This window comes from Betta splendens, chromosome 2 (genome assembly GCF_900634795.4).
Source record: "Betta splendens chromosome 2, fBetSpl5.4, whole genome shotgun sequence".
NCBI lineage: Eukaryota > Metazoa > Chordata > Actinopteri > Anabantiformes > Osphronemidae > Betta > Betta splendens.
Window position 1 is genome coordinate 1,775,306 of NC_040882.2, and position 24,975 is coordinate 1,800,280.

Consider the following 24,975-nt stretch of genomic DNA (forward strand, 5'->3'; position numbering starts at 1 on the left):
AACCAAATGATGTATATACATGAACCCCAATCATCACCATGAACATGATTTAGATTATGTGTTTAATACTTTGTTAAAAGTCAATGACTTCATGACCCGTGGTGCCCACAGACATCAGCATATTCTGGTTTTGTTGCAGATGATCCTTTACTATAACAGTCTACACTTCCTCTTTGTTTTTGTTTGTGCCCGTGTCACTGAACCTGTTACAAACTAACTAATCATCAGCTCAGACTGACTGGACTGCAGGAACCAATAGACCAATGTGAGTACATGCACAAACATAACAGATAGGTTTCCAGCTTGATTCAGTATATCAGAAGTGTGGCTGGTGAGAAGTATTATATACGACAAACTTGATGATGACGGTCAATGATGAAAAGAGGTGATTCCAGGAAATGATTCACCACGGTGAGTGACGGAATTAAACCAGTGATCATAACAGATCCTGCTCTATATGACAGTTTCAGTTCTAATGTTCTATTGTGGAAAAAATTTAATTATAATAACTTTACTTGATTTCAAACAAAAAATCCATCCATCCATCCATCCATCCATCCATCCATCCATCCATCCATCCATCCATCCATCCATCCATCCATCCATCCATACCGCTTAATCCCACACGCTGGGTCGCAGGTGGTGCTGGAGCCTATCCCAGCTGTCTTTGGGTGAGAGGCAGGGTACACCCTGGACAGGTCGCCAGCCCATCGCAAAATATCTTTGAATATTGATATTTTTAAATTTATGTGAATCAAATTTCCATTATTTTGCTCTGACTGAATGTGTTCAGTTCTTGAACTGTAAAGGTATATTGTGGATGTGAGACAAACACATGTCACCCTGAATTTTATTGATCTGCCTTCCGTTTGACAGAGAACAAGTCAAAGCTAATATTTATATTTGCAGCCACAGAGGTGAAAGTCTTCCACCAGAGCCTCAGAGAGAACCACACCGATGACATGTAAAACACTATGAAGCCTAAAAACTGTCTAAACAATAAGACAGTATGATTTACATCATAAAAACTACAAATAAATGGGCAAAATATTTTTTTTACATGAAACATGAAGAGTCTTCTAAGGTGAAGTAACTCCACAAATCTAGAAACTATAATAAGCTCTGTCTCAGACTGATAATAAAAGGGCTTCACAATAAACACAAGAGCACACGATAATACTGCATTACTGATTCACAACTAATTCAACATATCTCAGTTACATGTAAGATTACTATTAAGATTGGTTGTTGAAAACATGAACAAGAACTCTTCTTAGAGGTTATTAGTGACAAATATAGAGTCATAAAGAGTCTGACTTTAGTCTACAAGCAACTTTAGAAGAAAGAAATATAGGGTAGACAGGTTTAGCGTAGTAATGTCACCTCACCATGACTCAGCTGACCTTAGAGTCAGGCTTTTGTTGGGCCTGGAGTGTTAACCTAATGCTTAAATTGGACTGAACCTGTAGCACTAATCCCCTGCATGAGAAGGGCCAGAGTAGTGGTCATCATCCTGTGGAGGGTTCAGGCTCTAATGACTCAGTGGTAGATCATGTCTCTACTACACTTGTCGTCTGCTGGGGTGAAGTCCATCATGGAAAACACCTCTGACCTCTGCATCAGACAGTGGGGGCTCCTTCAGAGTCCGACGCCCCCATGGGAAGCAGCGTTAAAGCAGCTGTTAGACTCAACTACTCCACAGTTTAACCAACTGATATATGAACATAATTATTTGATTTTTAAAATCTGCCCAATGTGGGATCAATAAAAATTTAGTTATTGCTATAAAAATGAGAGAAGATAATACTGCGAAAGCTAACAAACATTATTATACAGATTTAGTCCAGGCAAATAATAATAATAATAATAAAAGATTTTAGGTTTTATTAAGATAAGATAAGATAATGGGAAACAGTAACATATATTAACCTGGGTCTTCCTGATTTATAAGTTGCTAGATAACATCAGCTGTTTCAAACTGTTACACAGCTGTTGAAAAATATAGTTCATACACAGTGGCAACCCCTTAAACTAAATAATGAATATGTGAAACAGTGTTCATGTACAGGTGAACTATGTGTCAGTGTTTCTGAACTGAATATTACACATAATATTCCTTGGTGTTCCTTAGATATAAAAAAGACCTGCCATCATTTTTAGGAATTCCAAACCCAGGATAAAGAAGTTCAGTGAATGTGGTGTTGAAGGTGTGAAGATGGATGTGTTTGTCAGAGTCAACTCTGTAGAAGGACAGAGTCCCAGCAGGACAGTCCACATACACTGCTACTCTGTCAGAGCCAGAGGAGAAGTTCAAAGAAGACACAGAGGCGGATATCCCATTGTTATTGTGCCAGGCAGTGTAAGCACCTTCAGAGCAGAGCATCAGGTTCCAGGACTGAGTGTTTAGTCCAAACATACAGTCTTGCATGTCTCCACGCCTGCTGATTCTTCCATAACTCACTGATACAAAAACCCTTCCAGCCCAGTCAACCTCCCAGTAGCAGCGACCAGTCAGACCATTACTACACAGCAGCAGAGGAAGCGTAAATCTGTCTGGATGATCAGGGTATGACTGATCCGTTTCGGCAAATGTCACCTTCCTGTTGTTTTCAGAGAGTTGTAGTTGACTGTTCACTGTGTTTGTGTCAATTGTGAGTTCACAGAAATCTGATGGAGAAAACAAGACATAATTGAGCTGCAGTTATATATGTACAATCAGGCTGATGATGACTCATGACATCTGTGATTAATATTTGAAAAATAAATTAATGTTGTTTTTAGCAGTTTGATTAAAAACAAACTTACATTTGTTCAGACCTGGTACCATATATTGATTTCCAGTAGGTTCCATCCTGAAAGTATAAACATCAGCATTTCATCACTCTAATACACCTACACACAGTAAAACCTTTGTAGCCAATGTAATCTGATAATCATTGTGTTCTACATATAATATATTAATAGCAGTCACAGTGTGGCAATAGGCTTTTCTTGTTTAGTTTTCTCCATGTCTCTCTTTGTTTGATTTCTTATGATGTCACTTCCTGTGTTTCCCTAGTGCTAATTGGTAATTTGAGTCGCCTGTGTTCTTGTGTATTTGAACCCTGCCGTTTGACGCAGCCTTTGCTGGTGTGTCAAGTCGTAAGCACAACTGTTACTAAAAGTTGAACAGAGGAGTTTTTGTTTTTTATTAGATGTCCTGTGACTTGTCTTGTCTTTTTTGTTTTAGAAGTTTAGTTTTAGCCTGAATGTATTTAGTGCTGTTTAGTTTTTGTAAGCCTGCATAGTACAGTGCTGTTGTTTAGTTGTCTTGAGTCATTGTTTTGTGTTTTCCTGTCTAGGATTCACATTGCCCATAGAAGACGGAGCATATTTATTTAGACAGTGTAGTTAGTTTAGTGTTAGTTAGTTTTGGGTCTTGCGATTGGGGTCTTCCCCCTACTTCTTCCCACGACCTCCTCAGTGGACGCGGCCAGGGAAACGTTTCTGGTTTAGACTTAAACTGTGTTTTAGTAGCACAATGAGGTCGCAGGTGTGCGTGTGCACATGGGTCATAATAGCATCTCCTCTCCTGTCCCTGTTTCCTGTTCCCCGCTAGTTAGGAACCGATGGGGGGGGTTTGTAACACACAGGAAGGTGGTTGTGGTGGGTGAACTTTGGATTGTTGTTATTACTGTATGTGGTTCAACCACATTTTTTAATCATAAAATTCCAGATTGTGGTTACCTGTTCAACCAACTGGGACATATAGGCACATTGCAGAATAGCATGTGTTCCATGAAATGAGATTAAATGGACATTTCTTTCAAATGAGCTTCAGTTCATGTTGGTCTCAACCTTTGAATTCAAATGCAGCAAGGAAAAGAATATGCACACACCTCTACAGACCCAGAGCAATCTACACTATAAATGACTGCATGTCTTCACACCTGACAATGTCCATGCATGTTTTCCAGTGTCTCCCTCCTTTGTCTCCTGAATAATTGTAAGTGAGGTCCAGTTCTGTCAAGTGTAAGGGGTTGGAACGCAGAGCTGAGGCCAGGCAGGCAAAGCCCTCTTCTGTGATCAAACAGCCTGACACTCTGCAAACACATGACAAAATGCATATACATTTTCTATGAGTATTATTGTCAGCGCTACCCCTTGGTAGTACATACAATTACACTATTTGTGTATTTGTTTTAAACTAAAAAGGATAAAGTTTCCTTTATGTTCACTTTTATGCACATATATACAAAGCTATACCAAACCAAAATATATTTGAGTGATCAAGTATAAAAAAAGAGAGAGAATTGTTTTTGTCTAGATTTATAATTATGCTCAAGTATACTTGACTTAAACTGACAAGTATACAGAAAAATCTAAATGTTTTAGGTAAATGAGTTAAGTTAACTGAATGTATAAGGCATGCAAAGCATGCTATATGCGCAGTATGCAGATATTTGATGTATTGAAGACTGTACATTTCAGTTTAAAGCCAAGAAAAATACCTGACCTCTTGAGCTTGTGATAGTGCTCTTGGCATTTTCAGGCAATTCCCTTAACAACATGTATTATTTGGCTATTTGTGTACAGACATTCTTTGTTCGTGTACGTCATCCAGTGTACAAAAACGTAAACAATTAGTTCACGGAGAATAAAGTAAAAATGTACTTCAATGCTAAATGTTTACTTAAAGTGTACTAATAATACATTTTCACATGGTTGTGGACTTTTATCATATCTTTGAATTTGTCTGGTGTCAGGACAGACACGAGTTGAAGGGTCTTTTCTAAATCAGAGATCTAAGAGGATCTGTGTTGATCGTCCTGTGATTTGCTTATTATATGTCACCTCTTTCTGCGAATAATGTGGGCAATTGATCAAAATATGTTGTTAACACAAAAGCAAAATAGCAAATATACTACAGAAATTTGAAAAAGATCAACCCAGACACTCTGAGCAAAGATCTTCTGCATCTCTCCTTTGTTCAAAGTTTCAGATGACTTTCATAACTCATCCCTGAGTAGTCCATGCCACTCTCAGATATAGAAGAGTCTGCTTCTCTCATTCAGCCCCCTGGTATACATGTGAATTGCGCAAGATAAAGATAGCTGAGCGTATACTCGAGCGACGTCTACAGATTTCAGGACTCACTGTTCATAAACAAGTGTACAGAGAACATCACAAGGCATATGCAGGAGTGGTGAGAACTGCAAGAGCACAGTTTTACTCAGAAGTCATTAACAATAGCTCTGGAAATTTCAAGCAACTTTTTTCTTCCAGTATTCACACATTTGATGACACCTCACACCAGTTTAGGACATCTGACTTCACCTGCATTACGTTCTCTGGTCAGGTCATTCCATTGTCAACATCTGTTACTAACCTTGGGGTTAAAATGAGTTCTCATTTGACGTATAAGTCTCACATTAAACATCTGTTAAAAACATCCTTTTTTCACCTCAGGAACATTGCCAAACTGCGTCCAGCACTACTACTACTTCACTCTTGAAACCTCCAAAGACAAAGCTCCATCTTATACTATAAGTGATCAGGGGCCTCACAAACGAAGGGTACCTACGCACAAAAACCCAGCGTAAGCACGAATGTAGGGTCAGATGTAAAACTACGTAGAGTAGAAACGTGTGCAGATCTACCGTAGCACGCTGGCTACGTACTTTTCTTTTTCTTCATCTATTGGTCCATTAGCGACACAAAGAGGTGAAACTGGGAAACTGTTACTGTAATCATGTCACACCGGAGAAAAACGATAAACAATTAATATACAGCCACAGGTCTGCAATTAGATGAAGATTTAAAAATATGAGCAAAACCGTGCAAACATATATTTTACCATACATTTGTGATCTTATCTGGTCTGGAGTTCATGAAATTAAAGTGTAGAAGTGAATTAATACTACTGATTTCAAAGAACTCCAAATGATCTGCCACTCATAGTGATAAGGTGAGGGGAGGTTGGTGAAGGGTTTTATGGGGAAAACCAAACAGTGATTTGCAGTTCTCAGTGTCAAGTGAACCAGTATGGAAGCAGTATGAGGTTTAGGATAAGGATAGACATAGACATTTGATGCTGCGAAGATGAAAATAGGCTGAGTATGTTATGAAATCAATTTCTAAAATAATGGAGATTTAAAGCATGTTTGGGGTAAATAAGTATGAAAGTGATCATCTAATTCTTGAAAATGAAGAAAGTGCATCTCTACGCATATACTGTACAGCCTTAGATGTTAGATGGACGGTAAATTAAAGTGTACCTTGTTATTGTTTTAAATATTTCCTTTTCTCTGTATAGGACTTACAGGAAATCTTCAGCTTGATCTCACCTGAGAGATTTTAATTTACACCGTGGATTCTTTAGTCCGACACACAGCAGCTTCATTCCTGAATCCTTCAGGTCGTTGTTACTCAGGTCCAGTTCCCTCAGACTAGAAGACTGGGAGATAAGAACTGAAGCCAGGGCTTCACAGGCTCTATCTGTGAGGTGACAACTATTCAGCCTAGGAAGGAAATGAAGAAAGAACTAAATATGTGCTATGTTTTTACCTTTATTGTTATATACCACTGTAAACATCCAAGCATTTATGTACTTACAAAGCACTCCTGGAGGCACTAACCACTGGAAGCAGCCTCAGAAGTACCTCCTCTGAAGCTGAGTATTTCTTTAAGTCAAACTCATCCAGGTCTTCTGATGACAGTAAGATGAAGACCAGAGCTGACCACTGTTCAGGAGACAGATTATCTGGGCAGAAAATTCCTGACTGGACAAACTGTTGAATGTCTTTTACTAGTGAGCAATCATTTACTTCATTCAGACAGTGGAACAGATTGATGCTTTTTTCTGCAGACAGACTCTGTCTGATTTTTTTCTTGATGTACCAGACTGTTTCTTGGATGGACTCTCCACTCTGTCTTTTTATCTTTTTATCATGTTCATTCAACAGACCTCGTAGCAGAGTTTGATTTCTCTGCAGTGAGAGTCCAAGGAGGAAGCGGAGGAATAAGTCCAGGTGTCCATTTGAACTCTCTAAGGCCTTGTCCACAGCATCATGGTAGAACTGTGTCTTTGCAGATTTGTCAGTTCTTCTTTCAGGCACCTGGAATGTTGATTGTTGTTGTGAAAGCAGGTTGACTCCAGAGTTGATGAAGGTCATGTAGACATAAAGAGCAGCCAGAAACTCCTGAACACTGAGATGGATGAAGCAGAACACCTTGTCCTGGTACAGGGCTGTCTCCTCCTTGAAGATCTGTGTGAAAACTCCTGAGTAAACTGAGGCTGCTCTGATATTGATGCCACACTCTGTCAGGTCTGACTCATAGAAGATCAGGTTTCCTTTTTGCAGCTGCTCAAAAGCTAGTTTCCCCAGAGACTCGATCATCTTCTTGTTATCTGGACTCCAGAGTGGATCCATCTCAGCTCCTCCATTATACTTGATGTTTTTCACTTTGGTCTGAAACACCAGGAAGAGGCTGTACATGTCCGTCAGGGTCTTGGGCAGCTCTCCTACCTCTCTGGTTTTCAACAGATCCTGCAGAACTGTAGCAGTGATCCAGCAGAAGACTGGGATGTGGCACATGATGTGGAGGCTTCGTGACGTCTTGATGTGGGAGATGATTGTTGTGGCCTGCTGCTCATCTCTGAATCTCTTCCTGAAGTACTCGTCCTTCTGTGGGTCAGTGAAGCCTCTGACCTCTGTCACCATGTCAACGCAGCCAGGAGGGATCTGATTGGCTGCTGCAGGTCGTGTAGTGATCCAGAGGCGAGCAGAGGGAAGCAGGTTCCCTCTGATGAGGTTTGTCAGCAGCACATCAACCGAGGTGGACTCTGTGACATCAGTCAGGGTTTTAGTGTTGTGGAAGTCCAGAGGAAGTCGACACTCATCCAGACCATCCAAGATAAAAACAACCTGGAATTGTTCAAATCTGCAGATATCCATGCTTTCAGTAAAGAAGTGATGAACAAGTTCCACCAAGCTGAACTTTTGCTCTTTCAGCACATTCAGCTCTCTGAAGGTGAACGGAAAAGTGAACTGTATGTCCTGGTTGTCTTTGTCTTCAGCCCAGTCCAGAGTGAACTTCTGTGTTAGGACTGTTTTCCCAATGCCCGCCACTCCCTTGGTCACCACGGTTCTGATGGGTCGGGACCCTCCAGCTGAGCCTTTAAAGATGTCTTTATGTCTGATGGTTGTTTCTGCTCTGTCTGGTTTTCTGGACGCTCTTTCAATCTGTCTGACCTCGTGTTCATTGTTGACCTCTCCAGTCCCTTCCTCTGTGATGTAGAGCTCTGTGTAGATCTGGTTGAGTGGGGTGGGGTTTCCTGCTTTAGCGATGCCCTCAAACACGAACTGGAACTTTTTCTTCAGGTTAAATTTAAGTTGATCCTGACACATTTTGGGAAATTCTACATGAAAAAAAAAATGGTAAACAATAAACATACAGATATACAGAGCTGTCTTTTATCTTATCTACAAAATATGTGTATTTTTAAATGTTAAACATTGTCTTACTACTCTGCAGACAGTCTGCCAGCTCCTTTTGCTTTAACCTTTTCAGAAAGTTTAATGTGATCTTCAGAAATGCGTCTCTGCTGCTCCTTCTCTGCTCTTCATCCTCACCATCCAACACTTTCCCATTGTCTTTCTGACTCTCTAAGCATTCTTGGTGATCTGGACTCAGAACCTTTTGGAACCTCTTCAGCTCAGTCTTCACAAAAGTGATAATGCTTTCCTCCAGCAACTGGAACAGAATACAGGTGACACAATCCAAATTAAATCAAAAAGCCAAACGTCAGACTAAAAATCCACTGGTCTAAAAGGAGCAGCACATAAATTACTATCAACAGTAGGTAAAGTAAAATAGTAGTTGTACATGTTCTGACCATAAATGTTGAGGTCAGGCAAGTTTCATACTGCTGGGCAGACTGATCACTGGGAATCTCTGAAATCTCCTGGTCCATTCTGTGGAGGAAACATGATGAATTATCTCACATTATGTGTCCACACAGAGCCAAACAAGGTAAATGTCCATGAGATGGTATCTGATGCGAAGAGTTTCTGTGACAATCAACATCTCATTCATTTCACTTTAGCCAAACAAATAATTTAACTTGATCCATTTTAAATTCCTACCTTTCAACATCAGATGAACTGAATTTAATAGGAATTCCTTTTGACATGTCACTCCTCATGGATATGCGGGAGGTTCCTGTTCCAGGTGTTCTGTTGCATGAAAACCACAGCTACAGGTTACTTTCTTGTACTTACTCAACTCTGACCCTAGATTTTAAGGCGACTTTGAATTTATAGTAGTGTGTAAAATGGTTCAGGCAGCACCCTTAAACAGTTATGTCGTCTTACCTTCTGTCATCATCGGGTGAATCAAATTTAATAGGAATCCCCTTTGATCTGTCACTCTTCATGGACACACTGCTTCCTGGTCCAGGTGTTCTGCTTAATGCAAATTAGAACCACAAATTACTTTCTTTAACTTTCTTTTTCTCCTCTGTTCCTCCTCAAAGTTTTTATTGTTATGTCAATCTGACGATCTCACTCAGCAGAGTCTCTAGGATCCAGATAGACAGAACCATGCAGTAAATGGAAGGAGGTGTGTAATTTGACCAGAGAGGCAGAAATAAGATGTAATTTAGTCTTATTAGTAGTTCTTCCCTAGATAAATTCATATATTACTGATAAGACACTCCTATTGTCATGGTATGTAAACTGAAAGCGGTTCAGTGTGGGTGGGGAGCTGTTAAGCTGTCCTTCAGGTGAGGCAGAACCAGTCCCTCAAAACACTTCATAACAATGGCAGTGAGTGCTACAGGACAATACTTGTTCACTTTGGGGTGGAATGTTTTGGCAATAGTATGATGTTGGTGGATTTCAAACATGCTGGCAGGCATGCTGGGGGGCTGGTGGTCTGTAGAGGGAGTGGCCTTGGTTGCTGACTCCTTGTAGTACCAATTAAAGAGAGCATAAAAGCAACTTTAGTCAAGGAGGGAGGACACATCTGTAGTTGTTTAGATTGGATCGCTGCGCCTGTGGTCAGTGTTGACCTGGACACACTCTGAATAAGAGACCTTCAGCTTGTAGCAGTGTTTTTCTCTTCATTATTGGTTTCAGACCTTGGATGAGAGGTGAGTATTCAGGTATCGGAAACAGGGAGAGATGGTCTGACTGTGTCAGGTGGGGGAGGGGACAGCTTTGTAAAGTCCAGTTATATTTGTTTTATGCCCTTCTTCCTGTCTGAGCTGCCTTGGTGGGCAGCCTTGGAACTTTTCTGTCAGGACATTAGAACTGTGTTGACCATATGTTTGTGTCTTTTCTATTTTTACTTCTACTGAGCCAGTTTGTGACAGTGGAAACACAAGGGAAAAAAAATCAGTAATCACCATTAAACAGTTATGTCGTCTTACCTTCTGTCAACGAGTGAATGAAACTTAATAGGAATCCCCTTTGATCTGTCACTCTTCATGGACACACTGCTTCCTGGTCCAGGTGTTCTGCTTAATGCAAATTAGAACCACAAATTACTTTGTTCAACTTTTTTTTTCTCCTCTGTTCCTCCTCAATTTTTTATTGTTATGTCAATCTCACAATCTCACTCAGCACAGTCTCTAGGATCCAGATAGACAGAACCATGCAGTAAATGGGAATAAGCTGTAATTTAGTCTTATTAGTAATTCTTTTATAGATAAATTCATAATATCTCATATATTACTGATAATAATTTTATTATTAAAAAAGCTGGGCTCTGTGGGCCCCTCAAGGTTCGAGTCCCCTCAGAATCGCCCCCCCCCCCCCCCCCCCCCCCCGTTAATTCACAGGTTTATAATTTTAGTGGTTAGCTTGGAAAGTAGGACTGTGTTATTGCTGAGCTGAACAGACAGTATCCATGCATTTGTGGTGCCTTCAGCTTGCACTGTAGCAGTGCTTTCTCTTCATTATTGGTTTCAGACCTTATGTCGTCTTACCTTCTGTCATCATCGGGTAAATCAAACTTAATAGGAATCCCCTTTGACCTGTCACTCTTCATGGAGACACTGCTTCCTGGTCCAGGTGTTCTGCTTAATGCAAATTAGATCCACAGCTGGTTAAAAGAAATAAAAGTACAGCAGCATACCAAAAAAGTAATTGATTACTATCTACTACTGCCTTCTGCACATTAAAAGTTGTCTTCAGTGTCAGAATGAATTGGCCTTACAATTACATCGTCATACACTTTCTCTGTCTTTTTTTCGCAGTTTCATTGACTTTTTCCTCGTAGCGGTGGGAGCTGCTGCCACAGAGTTGTCCATGGTCTAATGGACAGACCTTTTCGTCTCGACTTCTTTTAAGGTGGCAATTGTTTTAGCTTTTTTATTTTAAAACAGAAAAAAGACTCCGCTCAATCGGCTTTGTTAATCCAGCTTTGACATCAATTCCATCACATATTAAGAAAAGAGCTGTACCGTAACGCCTGTAGCATCAACACTCTGAGTATTCTCAATGCTACCACATATCAAAGAATAAGGGCGCATACAACACGCAAGCCTCAACAGCTTTCAGTCGGATCTCCAAAGTGTAGACATCCTGATTTGGTGGCATGAAGCAAATTAGCTGCATCATTATTTAAGATGCAGGCTTCAAAGCGTGTGAAAAAAGTAGCGGCTTTTAGTTTCTTCTAATTTGTTTTTCTCCTCTGCTCCTCCATAAAATTGTTATTGTTACTATGTTATTAATATAAAAATTAAAATCAACATGTCCCATTAAAACAGCAATTGGGCTCTTCATGGAAACATTTTAATACATTTTGATTGAATCAAAAGTACAAAGTTGAAATGGTGATGGACAGTTACATCTCCTCGTCTCACCTCTGAGCTTTGGTCAGACTCTTTTGTCCCACAGTGGTTTTAGAAGAAAGGGTCTCCACCTTTGTCTCTTCATACCGATTCATTCTGCTAAATTCACATTCACATTAAGACACAGGTTTTTAGCTTCATGGGGAGAGTAAACACACATCACTCATCTGTGCATTGGTTGATTTCAGAGGGAAACTGAATCATATATGAGCAGCAGACAATGATCATATAAAAATGGTGAGGAAAGTGAAAACCTTATGAAGCTCGCTGCACAAAATATCAAAAACATGAAGCTAATAAAACTACATGATTCAGCATGAACTTTCATTATTATGTTCCTGCTCAGTGTCATTGTTGCTGACTGTATGCTATACAGTTGTTTAGCAATGCTGCACTACCCAAACAATAAAATACATCAAATTTCAGATAATACTACAGTGTCAGACAGTTGATTTATTTACCACAGTATACAGTAATACTGTAAATGTTTTCTTGACTTTTACTGCATTTGTTTATACAGCTAATAAAATAATATAAATTTATGTAACTGACTATATACCTGAGAAGAGTTTGCCTTCAATATAAAGCTAGCCCACAATACTTATCCTGTTCTGTTCAGTTGTCAAACCTGCTTTCTGGAATCACCCTTTAGCTCTTAGCAGTGTTTTAGACTTCCTGCTGTAGTTCTTGACTATTTTGTCACACTTTGACATTTATTTCTTCTCTAAGACTTGATGTATATTCATTTAAAATGTTTCTTTATTAACTTAAATTAAAATTTACTTTAAAAACAAACGTGAATAAGAATAAACAGACACTATTACAACATAATTCAACTAAGGACATTCAGTTAAAAGACATTTACAATAAACCAGCTTCTCCAGCTTAAAGATCCTTTCCCGCAAACAAGAGCAAACCACTCACACAGTGTCTTCTTATTGTTTCTTATATTTCCTGTATGTTTCCTATTTGCAGCTCCTCTGCCTTGGTGGGAATAGAGATTTGTGCTGTGTGTGTTTGTGTTTTAGCCGGTCTAAACTAATCTAACAGGTCCAACAGGAAATAATGACTAGACGCAACTGACTTGCACTGGGACACAATGCACCCATTGTCATTAATAGGATTGTTTACTTTCAGTTTGCCACTAAAGCAACAAAAATACTTTTTGAGATTCATGTTCCACTTGCAGTATATAGTAATTTAACTGACCTGGTGTCATGGATCCAGTTTGCATGTTATATATTCATATCTGTTTTCTGTTTGTTTTCTTTTGCTAAGTTCTTGGTTTCAGCCTGCCTGTTTCTGTTCCTGCAGCGTTACCTCAGTTATGTGATTCACCAGCCGTGTTCAATCAGTCATTTGTGTCAAAAGTAGTATTTAAACACCAGTACTCACTGCACTCCTTGCCAGATCATTTGCACAAATACCCTGTTGCCAGCTTTCCAGCATTCATTTGTAAGTATTGCTAGTTGTTTTTTTGGTTCCTGTTTGTGACCTTGACTTTGTCTTGTCCTTGTGGGTACCTCAGCCTGGTTTACGGATTTACTGCCTTTTGTCCATTGCCTGTGTAGCAGGCCTCCTATTTGTTTTCTCATATATGATGTGGAAAGTTCCTGCCATTGTAAGGAAATGTACTACATGTGGGTCTGGTGCCAGTAACACCAACGTCAGAAACGCATATACCGCCGCCTTCTGCTTACCCTTCAGTGGTGAAACAGCAGAGACCACCAGTTAAAAAAGTAAAAATCTGTATTGAGGGGGCGACAGAGCAACTGAAGAACTGTTTTAATCCCACAGACTGGGATGTTCTTTGGGTTTTCAATAAATTTGATTCTGCCCAGTCCCCAGTATCTAACCACACGGCCCCCTCTCACACCTCTCCAGTCCAGGTGTCTCCTCCCAGCTGCAGCTGTTCATACTGTACCTCAGCACCACTCAATCCACTCTGCCCTTCCTCCGACCACAACAAAGAGCCCACAACCCACCACCCACCACCCTCTGCATCAATCTGAAGCAAGTTAGGAGGTAGTTAAGGAGGACAAAGACCAGGAAGGATAACATCAGCTCCAGGCTTCTGTGCAGTGTCTCAGACTGCTCCAGCCACAGTTTCTCAGACTGCTCCAGTCCCAGCCTCTCAGACTGTTTCTGCCCCAGTGTCGCAGTCAGATTCAAAGCCACAGTTCCGCTGTATGCTACTGCCCCCTAGTCTGTCTCTGCAACAGCCTCTCACCCCACCTCCTCTGCTGCTGGTCCACGCCCTGCACTTGCTGTCTCGACTTTGGCTCCACTGTCTGCATCAGTCACGACTTCTTTGCCTGCTCTAGTCACAGTTCCTCAGTGTGCCCCAGCCACGACACCTCAGCCTGCCTCAGCCACAGTGTCACTGCTTGTTCCAGCTACAGCATCGTTGCATGACCCTGCAACTGCCCCACAGACTCATCTTCTGCCCCCGAGACCTCGACCCCAAGACTTCTGTCTGTACCAGTTTCATGGCCTGCCTTCAATCCACAGCCTGTAATGGCTCCTGTTGCCAATCCACATCTGACCTCTGCTGCCACTGGCCACATTTGACCAGTGTTGCCATCTCACCCTGCTAAATTTCTAGCTCAGTCATGGCAAGGTCCTACACAAGCTCCAGTTCAGTCATGTGCAAGATCCTGCTCCAATCCTAGTTTCTTTTTTTTCTGTGTGTCCTGTACAGCAGTTCAACAAGCAGCCTGCATTAGGCTCAATGTCGTATTGTGATGGACAGTTTTGCTTTTAATAATAATAATTTTAATATATATGTACTCTTTTTGATTAATGGTTTATTTTTGGTTTTATTTATTCTATCCTAAATATGTGTGATGTCGCTGTGTTGGTGGACAGGTTGAGTTTGTGCACACGTATATGCGGGGGGGGGTTGCAACCAGCTGCTAAAACTAAACAAATCAATTAATTAAACAATGGGCACAAAATAAATAAATAAAGATGTACCTTAGGCTGGCACATTCATAACTAAATAACTGCTGTACTGTGGTTTAACTGTTAATATTAATACTAATAATAGTGTTAAGGTATGTGCACACTCATACAAACATACATATACATATATCATATACATATACATACAGTTGTAGCATTTCAAAGCGTGCACCTTTTTTACTGCAGTATCGTTGCGTCGCCGACAAAGGCTTTTTAATCCTGCAGCGAGCTGAAAAAATCAGGACGCTAGTCTCGTTTTAAACTCCAGGTGGTGCAAAGTTGTTTACAAGCCTCCAATGCAATACACCGTAACTGAGGACGGACTGTTCATTTCTACCTGTAACATACATATATTACCTATTTTATTATGGAGCACCTGTTGTGTGGTCAAATGTGTATAAGTTTAGTATTAAGCACAACGGCTCCCTATTAAACAAATACCGTCACATTTAAATGGATTTATACTCTTTCAACAGTCACAATCCTATGTCCTCTGATGAGCCAGTGGTTAAGATGCGTGACTTTGGTCTCAGGTGTGAGTTCAGAACTCTCTTCTTAGGCAACTTTAATTGTTTTTTCTGAACAACATAGTTGATGTCTTTGTCATTTTCTGTTCACTGCAAGGTTATAATTGCTCTGTCTGGTTTAAGGCAGACCTGCGCCAAAGCAGCAAAACATTCTTGTTTTCATTCCCTCATTCCCTTTTTTGTGTCTTTAAATAGCTCTTATATACGTACAAATCCACTGCTCTAAAATCTAATACAATATATTAGCTTCACATATTTCTGTGATTGTGCATCTTACTGGTTCAACTGGTCTCATACAAATTTTAAAAGTGGTCAAATAACTTGGTGGTCACTCGTGCAGTTTAAAGCAGACACGACATGTGGAAGAACAAACATGTTGATGTTGTCATATTTTTAGTGTGAATATTCTCATCATTGTCATTTCCTGTTTTGTTTTGCACTACTTCTGTTTTTTTGTTGTACTCCCATGCTAGTTTTACTTCCAGTCGGTTTCACATCACCTGTATGCAATAGACAATCAGTTCAGGTATTTACCACCAGTACTCACCTCAGACCTCTGCCAGATTGTAGGGATGCATATCCTCTTTCCAGCGATTCCCGTGTATAGACCTTGTTGCCAGACCTTGCCTGTTTATGGACCTTGTCTCAGCCTAGCCCTTTGGTACCATCGCCGTAGCTATCCTGGTTCTGACCTTGCCTGTTTTTTGACTACTGATCTTGCCTGCGCCTGCTTACCACCTCGCTTGCTTTCTGGTGTAAACTCTGTTTCCCTGGAAACCTGTAAGTCCATTAAAACACGATCAAACCTACCTCTTGGTTTCCTGTGCTGTGCATGTGGGTTCAATTCATCCGCCTGACAGCTGCAATAATGAATGTGCAATTTATATAATTTCACATACCAAATATAAATGCACTGCGGGATTTGGCTCGAAGGCCTAAGTTTGACATATGTGCTTTATATAATAACGTCTTTTTTTCCTGGTTTTACAACCAGTAGACTATAAATGTCTAATTGTCTACATTTTTTAAATGTATTATTCTGTCCCTTCTCCCTCACCCCTCCCTTCCCGGGTCCAATCTAGCTCACCAGCTGTGCCTCTATCTATCCTCTTCCCCTGTTGTGACACCCTTCAAGGACAACTGTTGGACTGGCCTGTAAACATCTTGGTCGGCCTCGGTCATACTTCTAAAAACAACTTCACTACACTGATGCACTTTCACTTTGTTCAGCAGCTGCTGTAACGCTCAAGCTAGGTAGAAGCGAGCTTTCTCACTGAAAAATCAACTCATGGCTACTTCTGATATTTCTTTATTGAGAATAATATTCAGAATTAGTTTATTTGCCAAGTCTGCACAGGACAAACAAGGAATTGCCAAGGTGCTGCTATAACTATGTGCGCTGCCATTCCTGAAGGAAGTTAAGCAAGTTGCAATACAAACAGTACAATTAAAAAAAAAACCACAATGATACAGGAGTAGGCACAGTATGAGTTTTTTTCATTGACACATCGGGCTGGGGTGGGGATTGATAAAGGTCAGAGAGCAGAATTTGAGACTGGTCTTGGAGGGGAGGGGAAGGTGTATCTGCATCAGTATAGTGAATGTTTGTAGTTGTATGACAGAGGCCAATCAAGCCAGTCCAGCAGTTGTCCTTAAAGGGAGACACAATGAAGGAAAGAAGATACAGGCACAGCTAGATTTGATTCAGGAAGGGAGGGGTAAGGGAGAAGGGACAGAATAATACACAGTCAATTCTAGTAATGTTTAACAATTCCTGGCTGATTTGTTTGAATCAATAATTCAATCAGTCACAACTCAGGGCTTCATTGCCTCTTGTGGGTCCAGGGGATACCCGTGACATCTCAAGCCTGTCAGACAAGGCTGTCACCATAGTAACCAAGTGTTCAGTCTGTCTGCAGATGTTATCTGTCTGTCTCTTGTCTTCCTCCAAACAGGCTGAGATCTTACTTGTCAGTCCTGAAGTCAGGGCTATCCTCTGGTGTAATTCTTTCAGCCGAGCATTGTTTGTAACTCTATGACTGGTGGACGTGCCAATGAGCCGGCTGCAGATTTTACAATTTTACAATAAAGCAGGGCACCGCCAAGGGGGAGCAGGGAGAAAACATGTCTGCACTCCTTGAGAGGTGGAAGTAGGAATTTCAGTTCTTCGATGTTGCACTGTTTGGTACTACATACATAGTATATTGTATGACATAGTTACAGTATGTCTGGTTGGGAGTTGCATTACAATGGGGGCTTCTGCTTATTGTAATCAAATAACCGATGCATGGGAAACTTATTCTACTTTCTTATTACTTTTGTTTATGCAAGATTAAAAGCAGAGGTGTCCCTGCTGTTGGAACAGTCTGGTAAATTCTGATTTTGAATTTGAAAGAACAGTGATAATTTTTTTGAATGTCTGATTTCAGTGGTCAGGTTTATTAAATTTAAAATTAGTGAAAGTATTTTGCTTTCACTTAGCTTAAGATAATAAGTGAAGCCATTGAATTATTAGAAATGTGTTTTAGTTAAATCAATTAGATAATTATTGCACTGAATGTAAAGTTTGAATGAAGTAGTCTAGCAGATAAGTTGATATTAATAAAGATTTTGAGTTTAATTAATATTGTATATAGTGTATTGAACTCAAAATACACATTTTGACAGGGTTTTTTTTGTGGCATGACACGTCACCTTTATTGTAAACACAAAACAACGTTTGGTGGCTCACTGTCCCAGCGTTTCTACAAACAGGTAAGTAAAACTAAATAAGTGAAACAAGGAGATCTCCATATTCTGACTGCCCACAATTTGCGCTTATTCCAATAATCATGAATAATTAATGAAGTAGCTACTGCAGTTATTCAAGGGGGCTTGGTAAAGTTTCAGTGTGTTTTTCAACAGATTTTTCAGGCAAGGTGAGAATACATCAACATACAAATACATCCAATTCCCCCATTGTTACGTATTAATATGTAAACACACATTTCACCAGTACCCTTTCGCCAGCAAACGCACATGGCTACATTCAAACTGCATCTGCCAATAGCTTGTCTGCTGCAAATTGGCCGCAGGCGGAGGACACAGACGAAAAAGAAGGATGGAAACAGGAAGTAGCAGTGTATGGTTATATTTTCAACCCAAAAATGAAACAATGGCAACCTGTACAATCTGCAAAAAGGGTGTTAAATACAGTGGCAATACCACCAATTTACATTATATATTTATATTTACTGTTGAACTTTGTCTGGGCTGGCCTGCCATTGAATACAATTTAAAACAAAACACCTGAAAGTCAAAAAAATGTATTTATATTGAATAATGCATTAATTGTCAAAAAGTATTTGTATTGGTATCGATATCGGCGATACTGGTAAATACTGGTCCAGTATTTACTTGGTATCGGATCGACCCCAAAATTTGCAGTATCGCCTACTCACCCTACTAACAAATAATGGCATTGGTTCACCATTACCATTGTGGACTTATGGCGATACTTCAATGTGTTAGCAGGGTGTGGAGGTATGTGCATTGACCAACAGTAAGATCATTTCTTAGGCAATAGAAGATTTTAATTGGTATTTTAATTTGTAGATTTTATATTTGAATTGTTAAGACTATGTTTGTTTGTTTATGTTTTAGCACAGGCAGGCTTGTCCTCTTGTGTGGTTTAATTTTTTGTTGTGTATGGTTACATTGGAGAAGGTTGTGACCTACATAATACATACTGAACATTTCACTAATGTACAATTCTGACTGCAGTACCTTTTTTTTGATGAGGTGATGGTGAGGACAGCCACAGCTTACATTTGGTAGAGCACTGCTTCTGTTCAAAATAGTGATGAGAACAAATATCACCCCATCGTCTTGGTCATATGTCTACAACTAAACCTGTCCTGCTGCAGAAACAAATCTCCAACCTAACCAAGTTGGAGTGTGAAGATAACACTTCTACCAGCTTTGGAGTACTGGTGCATTTTCTGCTGGACAATAAAGTTGGCTTTGACTATTGCATATTTCACTGAACTCTATTTTTATGAAAGGAAACACTGTTTTTCAGGAAATCATAGTTTTGGAATTACATGTTTTTCTCTTTTTAATATGGTAAGCTATGAAGGTGAACCAACTGTTAAATGCTCTCAAAAATCAATAAGCTTACGTTACAGTGAAAGGTAGCAAACTAAAACCCCTCTCCACTTATATGTACAAAGAATTGTGTGCAAGAATTTGGTTGGTCTCTAGTTCTATTACCATAGTAATGTTCATGAAGACAAAAAATATATTATTGTTCAAATGTGTTATCCTTTACTTCAGTTTAATTTGCTTCTCAGTTTCTCTGTCAACAAAACAAGATACTGCACAGCAGCAGGGCAGACATATGTCCAAATGAATAGAAGGATGACAAATGCAGCTGAAGCAAATGCTTGCTGGTTGGTTGGTTGGTTTTGTATTTTCAAAAGCTAGAAAGGTAAAGTTCCACATACAGACCAAATTCAGGAAAACAAGCTGCAAACTCATTCTTGTCAGTTTACAGCTACCAAAAACATTCTGGTGAATGTGAAGCCTGCTAATTTTATACAGATATTTAGCTGCATAATAGAATAAAGAATGAATCCACATTTTGTTCCCTTACTGATATAGATACAGTTAATTAATCACAATTAAAGAAAAAAAATGTCTCCAGTTACTCTATATGAAGTGAATAAATCTGACAGCGACCAAGTAGCTGCTGGCTTTGTTGGAGAAGATGTGGGTCTTCTAGAACAGGGTTTCGACTGGGCAGCCTAATTCACAGAGCCTGTACTTGATAACACATCTGTGTTAGCTCTAATTCCCCTTTTCAGAGCCAGCCCTGCCATCCACCAGACAATAGAGGAATAGCGTTGGTGTGTGCGTAAATGGCTGAGACGACTGGACACTTGTTTTACACTGTTCACACCAGTAATGCATCTCTACTGTAAATCCAATGGTGTTGCAGTAAACTGTTCACGTCTGAGGTTTTTTTACAGTGTGAACACACTGTTACAAATCAGAGAATGCTATTCTGCAATATGCAAATATGTGAGGTTTCCCTGCAGTGTGAATGTCGTGGAAATTTTGTAATAAAGAAGCTAGAGAGAGTTGTAGTTTGTGTAGTTTATTTTAATAACAGAGAAAAATAAAAGATAATGGGAAAAGCAAATAAAAAGCCAGATGATCATACACCACAGAAGTATAATGCAAACAATCCTCAAGTGGTCCTTGCCTTTTAACCCCTCCCGTTACAGTGAATACATTGGGGTTGCAGTAAGCGACTTAGCCGAGAGAATGATTTTCACAGTTTGCACAACTAGGATTTCTTTCCAGTATGAACACGGTGTGTCACTAAGTGACTCAGCCGAGTGTATGCTTTTCAACACTGGTTACCATGAAGGTTTCATTCCAGTGTGAACATGAAGGTGTTTAAGTTTTTCAGTTGCAGTTTTAGAAAATGCTTTTCCACGCTGTTCACAAGTAAGGCTTCTCTCTAGTGTGAACATGTTTGTGTCTCTGTGAACTACTCCTGTCAGAAAATGTTTTTCCACACTGTTCACATGAGAAAGGCTTCTCTCCGGTGTGAACATGTTGGTGTGTATATAAGCTACTGATTTGAGAGAATGCTTTTCCACACTGCTCACATGAGTAAGGTTTCTCCCCAGTGTGAACACGTTGGTGCATGCGTAAGCTACTGAGGTAAGAGAATGCTTTTTCACACTGTTCACATGAGTAAGGTGTCTCTCCACTATGAACCCGCTGGTGTTGCTGTAAACTCTTCATCCTAGAGAATGCTTTTCCACACTGTTCACATGAGTACGGTTTCTCTCCAGTGTGAACACGCTCGTGTTGCTGGAATTCCGAGAGCCAAGAGAATGCTTTTCCACACTGTTCACACGAGAAAGGTTTCTCTCCAGTGTGAACACTTTGGTGTGTACGTAAACGACTGATGTAAAGAAATGCTTTTCCACACTGTTCACATGAGTATGGTTTCTCTCCATTATGAACACGTTGGTGGGTCAGTAAACGACTGCTATAATAGAATGCTTTTCCACACTGTTCACATGAGTAAGGCTTCTCTCCAGTGTGAACAAGCTGGTGTGTACGTAAGCTATCGAGCTGAGAGAATGCTTTTCCGCATTGTTCACATGTGTGAGGTCTCTCTCCTGTGTGAACACGAGTGTGGATTTTCAAATCATTCAATCTGTGGAAAGCTGCTCCACATTCAGTGCAGGTGTACGGTCTCTCTCCTGTATGAATCTGCTGATGGGTCTTTAGGCCACTTCCCGAAGTGAAGGTTTTACCACATTGATCACAGCTGAAAGGTTTATCTCCAGAGTGATTCCGCTGATGATTCTTTAGCTCTGGTGGTCTGGTGAAGGCTTGATGTTTCTAAAGTGACAAAAATAAAGGAGAAAATTACATCTCAAAACCACAATACCAAAGGACAGCAAGGTCCACTAGAACCTCTGTTGCTTCTGAATATACGATCATAATTTTGACACCATGACACTGTAGTATTTCTTTGTGTCATTATATAATTATTATATTAGAGCATAATAGTATAGGCTTTGTCTGTGTCCTTTCTGTATCTACTGTAAGTTCATAGAGGTTGTTCTTAGAACCATCTGGTCATGTTAGCATAATGAAATGACCAGTAACGTGCAGTCAGGGTAGGCAGAGGGGGCAGGGCCTCAGCTTGCCGGACAAATACTATATGATTAAAATAAAAATTCATATCTATACACTAATCTGTTAGAAATGTTAACATATATTTTTATATATATTTACAATTATCTTAACATTCTTTATTTCTGTTTCACAGCTTGTCTCTAGTATAATAATTACAGACTACAGACGGATTTGACAGACTTTGCACAACCAACAGGCAAACCCCACAAATGTTTTTTTAATTTTCTTAAAATTCTAGATATATATTTAAATTTTTTTGAGTACCATACAGTAGAGCGTTTTTGCAGACAGATCATTTGTATGTGTCAGTATAATCTGGCTCCATAAATATTTACTTGTTCTCATCAATATTTAGGTGAGACTGTTTGCGGTGAGTTTGAGTTTTAAAAAAGGTGGTGGGAAAGTTTACATTAAACTTGGGACGGATGTAGTGTAGACTTTCAACATATTGGTGAGGCCATATTGATAAGAAATCCAATGAAGAGGCTTTCTTTTGCTATATAACAAAAGTGTTGAAAACAGAAATGCATGCAGTAAACCAATGTGATATATTTAGTTTTAGTTGTTTGTGTGCATATGTATATTTAGTGGCTTGTGTCAAGTTAACCTGTTGAGGTTGTGCTGTTCATATGCTGAAGTCTGCTCTGAGTTGGTATTGAAGGGTTAACGGTGTGTGTGCTTGTTCTTCCTGGCGTATCGTGGGTGTGTGTCTAGGTAAAAACAGAGGTGTGTGTGCACGCACACAGATGAGAGATCTCTGTTGCTCTGTGTATGTGGTTGTAAAATAGCGCAGGTGGAGTTATCATGTGGTTGCCATTTATTTATTGATTTATTTATTTTCCATCTGATCAGTGTTCCGGCTGTGGCACAGTGGTTAGTGCATTGCGCTCGTTTCGCCCAGGTCGTGGGTTAAATCCCCTCAGAGAGGGTTTGCGTCATGTAAAAACTTGCCAAAACTATCATGCGAATCATTCGCTGAGGAGACCCCTGACGGGATAAGCCGAAAGGAGTTTATTTGGAGGTGTTTCTGTACTGTGGTCAAGTTGGTTGAACTTTAAACTAGTCACTTTGTTTGAAGACCATGTTTCCCCTAATTCTTTTGAAGAGGAGGGAAGTGAATTATAACACAGTCTCCAAAGTCAGCTCTGAGCCGTCAGCAGGGCTGGCCTGCCTATACTGCCTACTGCTGAGGGCACCCTACATCCAGGGGGTGAAGGAAGAAGAAGATCAAAAAAGATCACAAGATCAAGACGCCTCCCCTCTCTTCTGAATAATCCGACTTTACCTGCTACTACACAGTGGTCATTTTGTGATGGACCAACAAGTTCAACGTGTCAAAACATCCTAAACTGTATGGTGCCCAGGGAGAAAAAAAAAGATAAAAGGAGGAGGAAAAATAAAGACAGAGGTAATGTTATGGTAAAGATGTCAATGATATTATTTTGCTGTTTCCGAATGATGACTGATTACGCCATAATCACGTTAACAATTAACATGATTTGCTAATCAATAAATAGCTAGCGCTATCTACCCATTAACTTTGTCAGATATATGCTGATGCAAGACGCTAGTTGTTATAGAAAATAATAATGTAACTATGCCCATCATTCCTTTTTTTTGTTTTGATTGTTGCTAATATATGAATTACTTATATAATTTGTATCAGAAAAAGTGCATTGCCTGTTATACAGTATAGTCTACATTATGCATGTATCTTTAGGTTTTTCATCGATATTTAATTTTAACTTTAATCAAATAAAAAAATGTCCAAGACAAATGGACTATTACGTTTCTTGTGAGTATATATACTAGCAGTGGAATTAACTGCGAAGCAACGGGGCGCCACATGGTTTGGGTGGCTAACACACTGTTAGCGGCCACAATATCATCTATACCAAATTTAAACAGCTGCCTATTAGCTCCATCTCAGCCACGTTAGGATCTAAAGGAACAATATGTCTCAGTCTAACGACCACATGGTCAGTTTCCATCAGCAGAGAACAGAGGTTCCTTTACTCTGGAGAGCACCGTCTGTATGTGTCCACACATCAACAGCCTGTTTTTCCTCTGTTCAGTCATAGAACATCTTTGCATTAATGTCGCTGTGAGACGCTTTCAGCGGTGTCAGAATCAGCACCGACCTGTTGATCTGTGGGACCAGCCTGGTCGAGGTCCTGCTGCTGCTCCTCCTCAGCTCCGTTAGTGGACTGGTGCTGCTCGCTTAAACTCGGTTCCAGCTGCTCCTCCTTTATTCCGCTAGTGGAACAGTGCTGTTCGGTTAAATTCGGTTCCTGCTGCTGCTCCAACTTTATTCCGCTAGTGGACCAGTGCTGTTCGGTTAAATTCGGTTTCTGCTGCTCCTCCTTTATTCCGCTAGTGGACCAGTGCTGTTCGGTTAAATTCGGTTTCTGCTGCTCCAACTTTATTCCGCTATTAGACCGGCGCTGCTCGTTTAAACTCGGATCCTGCTGCTCTGTATCGCTCCTTATTTGGTCTTGATAAAAGTCCTCTTCTTTCATTTCGAGTTTGTACTGATCCATTTCGACCCGTCGCTAAATTTTAGCAGCTCTCTGCTCTGACTGTGGCCTCTAAAATGGCAGAACCAGATCTCAGAGTCCCTCCTGCTGTCTTTCTTCTTCTGCTGCTTCCTGTTTCTAGTGTTTTACGTCACTGGCCTCCTTAAGTTTCATTACTGCCACCTATCACACTCCATGCCCTCGTCTCCTATATACTGACGCAGTCATGTGTAAATAATGCAGCAGTCTGCGACAGCTTTTTCTTAAGATAAGCGAATATATAAGAGAAGAAAATATGATGACAAATGCAGTTTAAACAGCACATAATGGAAGTGGACCAGATTACACACAATAATCCAAGGTTAGTTGGTTTTACTAAATATGCTTCCCAGCTGTGACAGGGTTTAACAGACTTACTGGCAGA

The 24,975-nt window shown here is 40.1% G+C and overlaps 2 protein-coding genes across 3 annotated transcripts; both read right to left on the reverse strand.

Annotated features, from left to right (window-relative positions):
* Positions 1-833: 833 nt before the first annotated feature.
* LOC114845640 (NLR family CARD domain-containing protein 3-like) lies at positions 834-12,910 on the reverse strand. Of its 2 annotated transcripts, none has more exons than XM_029133892.3 (13): positions 12,764-12,910; positions 11,852-11,938; positions 10,973-11,065; positions 10,415-10,504; positions 9,357-9,449; positions 9,129-9,218; positions 8,879-8,957; positions 8,508-8,736; positions 6,595-8,401; positions 6,327-6,500; positions 3,930-4,082; positions 2,806-2,852; positions 834-2,667 (listed from the first exon to the last, which is right to left on the reverse strand). In XM_029133892.3, the coding sequence occupies exons 2-13, from the start codon at positions 11,932-11,934 to the stop codon at positions 2,102-2,104; spliced, it is 3,504 nt and encodes a 1,167-aa protein (XP_028989725.1). In that variant the 5' UTR covers positions 11,935-11,938; positions 12,764-12,910; the 3' UTR covers positions 834-2,101. The 2 variants fall into 2 exon arrangements, 1 of the variants encoding a protein (XP_028989725.1); XR_008693887.1 differs by having other exon boundaries at positions 2,587-2,667; positions 3,879-4,082.
* Positions 12,911-20,451: 7,541 nt separating this feature from the next.
* LOC114845934 (zinc finger protein OZF-like) lies at positions 20,452-24,671 on the reverse strand. The gene is made up of 2 exons (XM_029134542.3): positions 24,177-24,671; positions 20,452-21,735 (listed from the first exon to the last, which is right to left on the reverse strand). Exons 1-2 carry the CDS (start codon positions 24,573-24,575, stop codon positions 20,818-20,820), a joined length of 1,317 nt encoding a protein of 438 aa, XP_028990375.1. The 5' UTR covers positions 24,576-24,671; the 3' UTR covers positions 20,452-20,817.
* Between the last annotated feature and the right edge of the window lie 304 nt (positions 24,672-24,975).

What these genes read in the sequence shown, in the direction of transcription:
- LOC114845640 (XM_029133892.3), bottom strand. Translation starts at nt 11,934, where the DNA reads ATGAATCGGTATGAAGAGACAAAGGTGGAGACCCTTTCTTCTAAAACC. An exon ending in AGTTCATCTGATGTTGAAAG is followed by an intron (nt 8,958 to 9,128) that starts GTAGGAATTTAA and finishes TTTCCTCCACAG; the next exon opens with AATGGACCAGGAGATTTCAG. An exon ending in AGTGCCTCCAGGAGTGCTTT is followed by an intron (nt 6,501 to 6,594) that starts GTAAGTACATAA and finishes TTTCCTTCCTAG; the next exon opens with GCTGAATAGTTGTCACCTCA.
- LOC114845934 (XM_029134542.3), bottom strand. Translation starts at nt 24,575, where the DNA reads ATGGATCAGTACAAACTCGAAATGAAAGAAGAGGACTTTTATCAAGAC. An exon ending in CTGGTCCCACAGATCAACAG is followed by an intron (nt 21,736 to 24,176) that starts GTCGGTGCTGAT and finishes TTGTCACTTTAG; the next exon opens with AAACATCAAGCCTTCACCAG.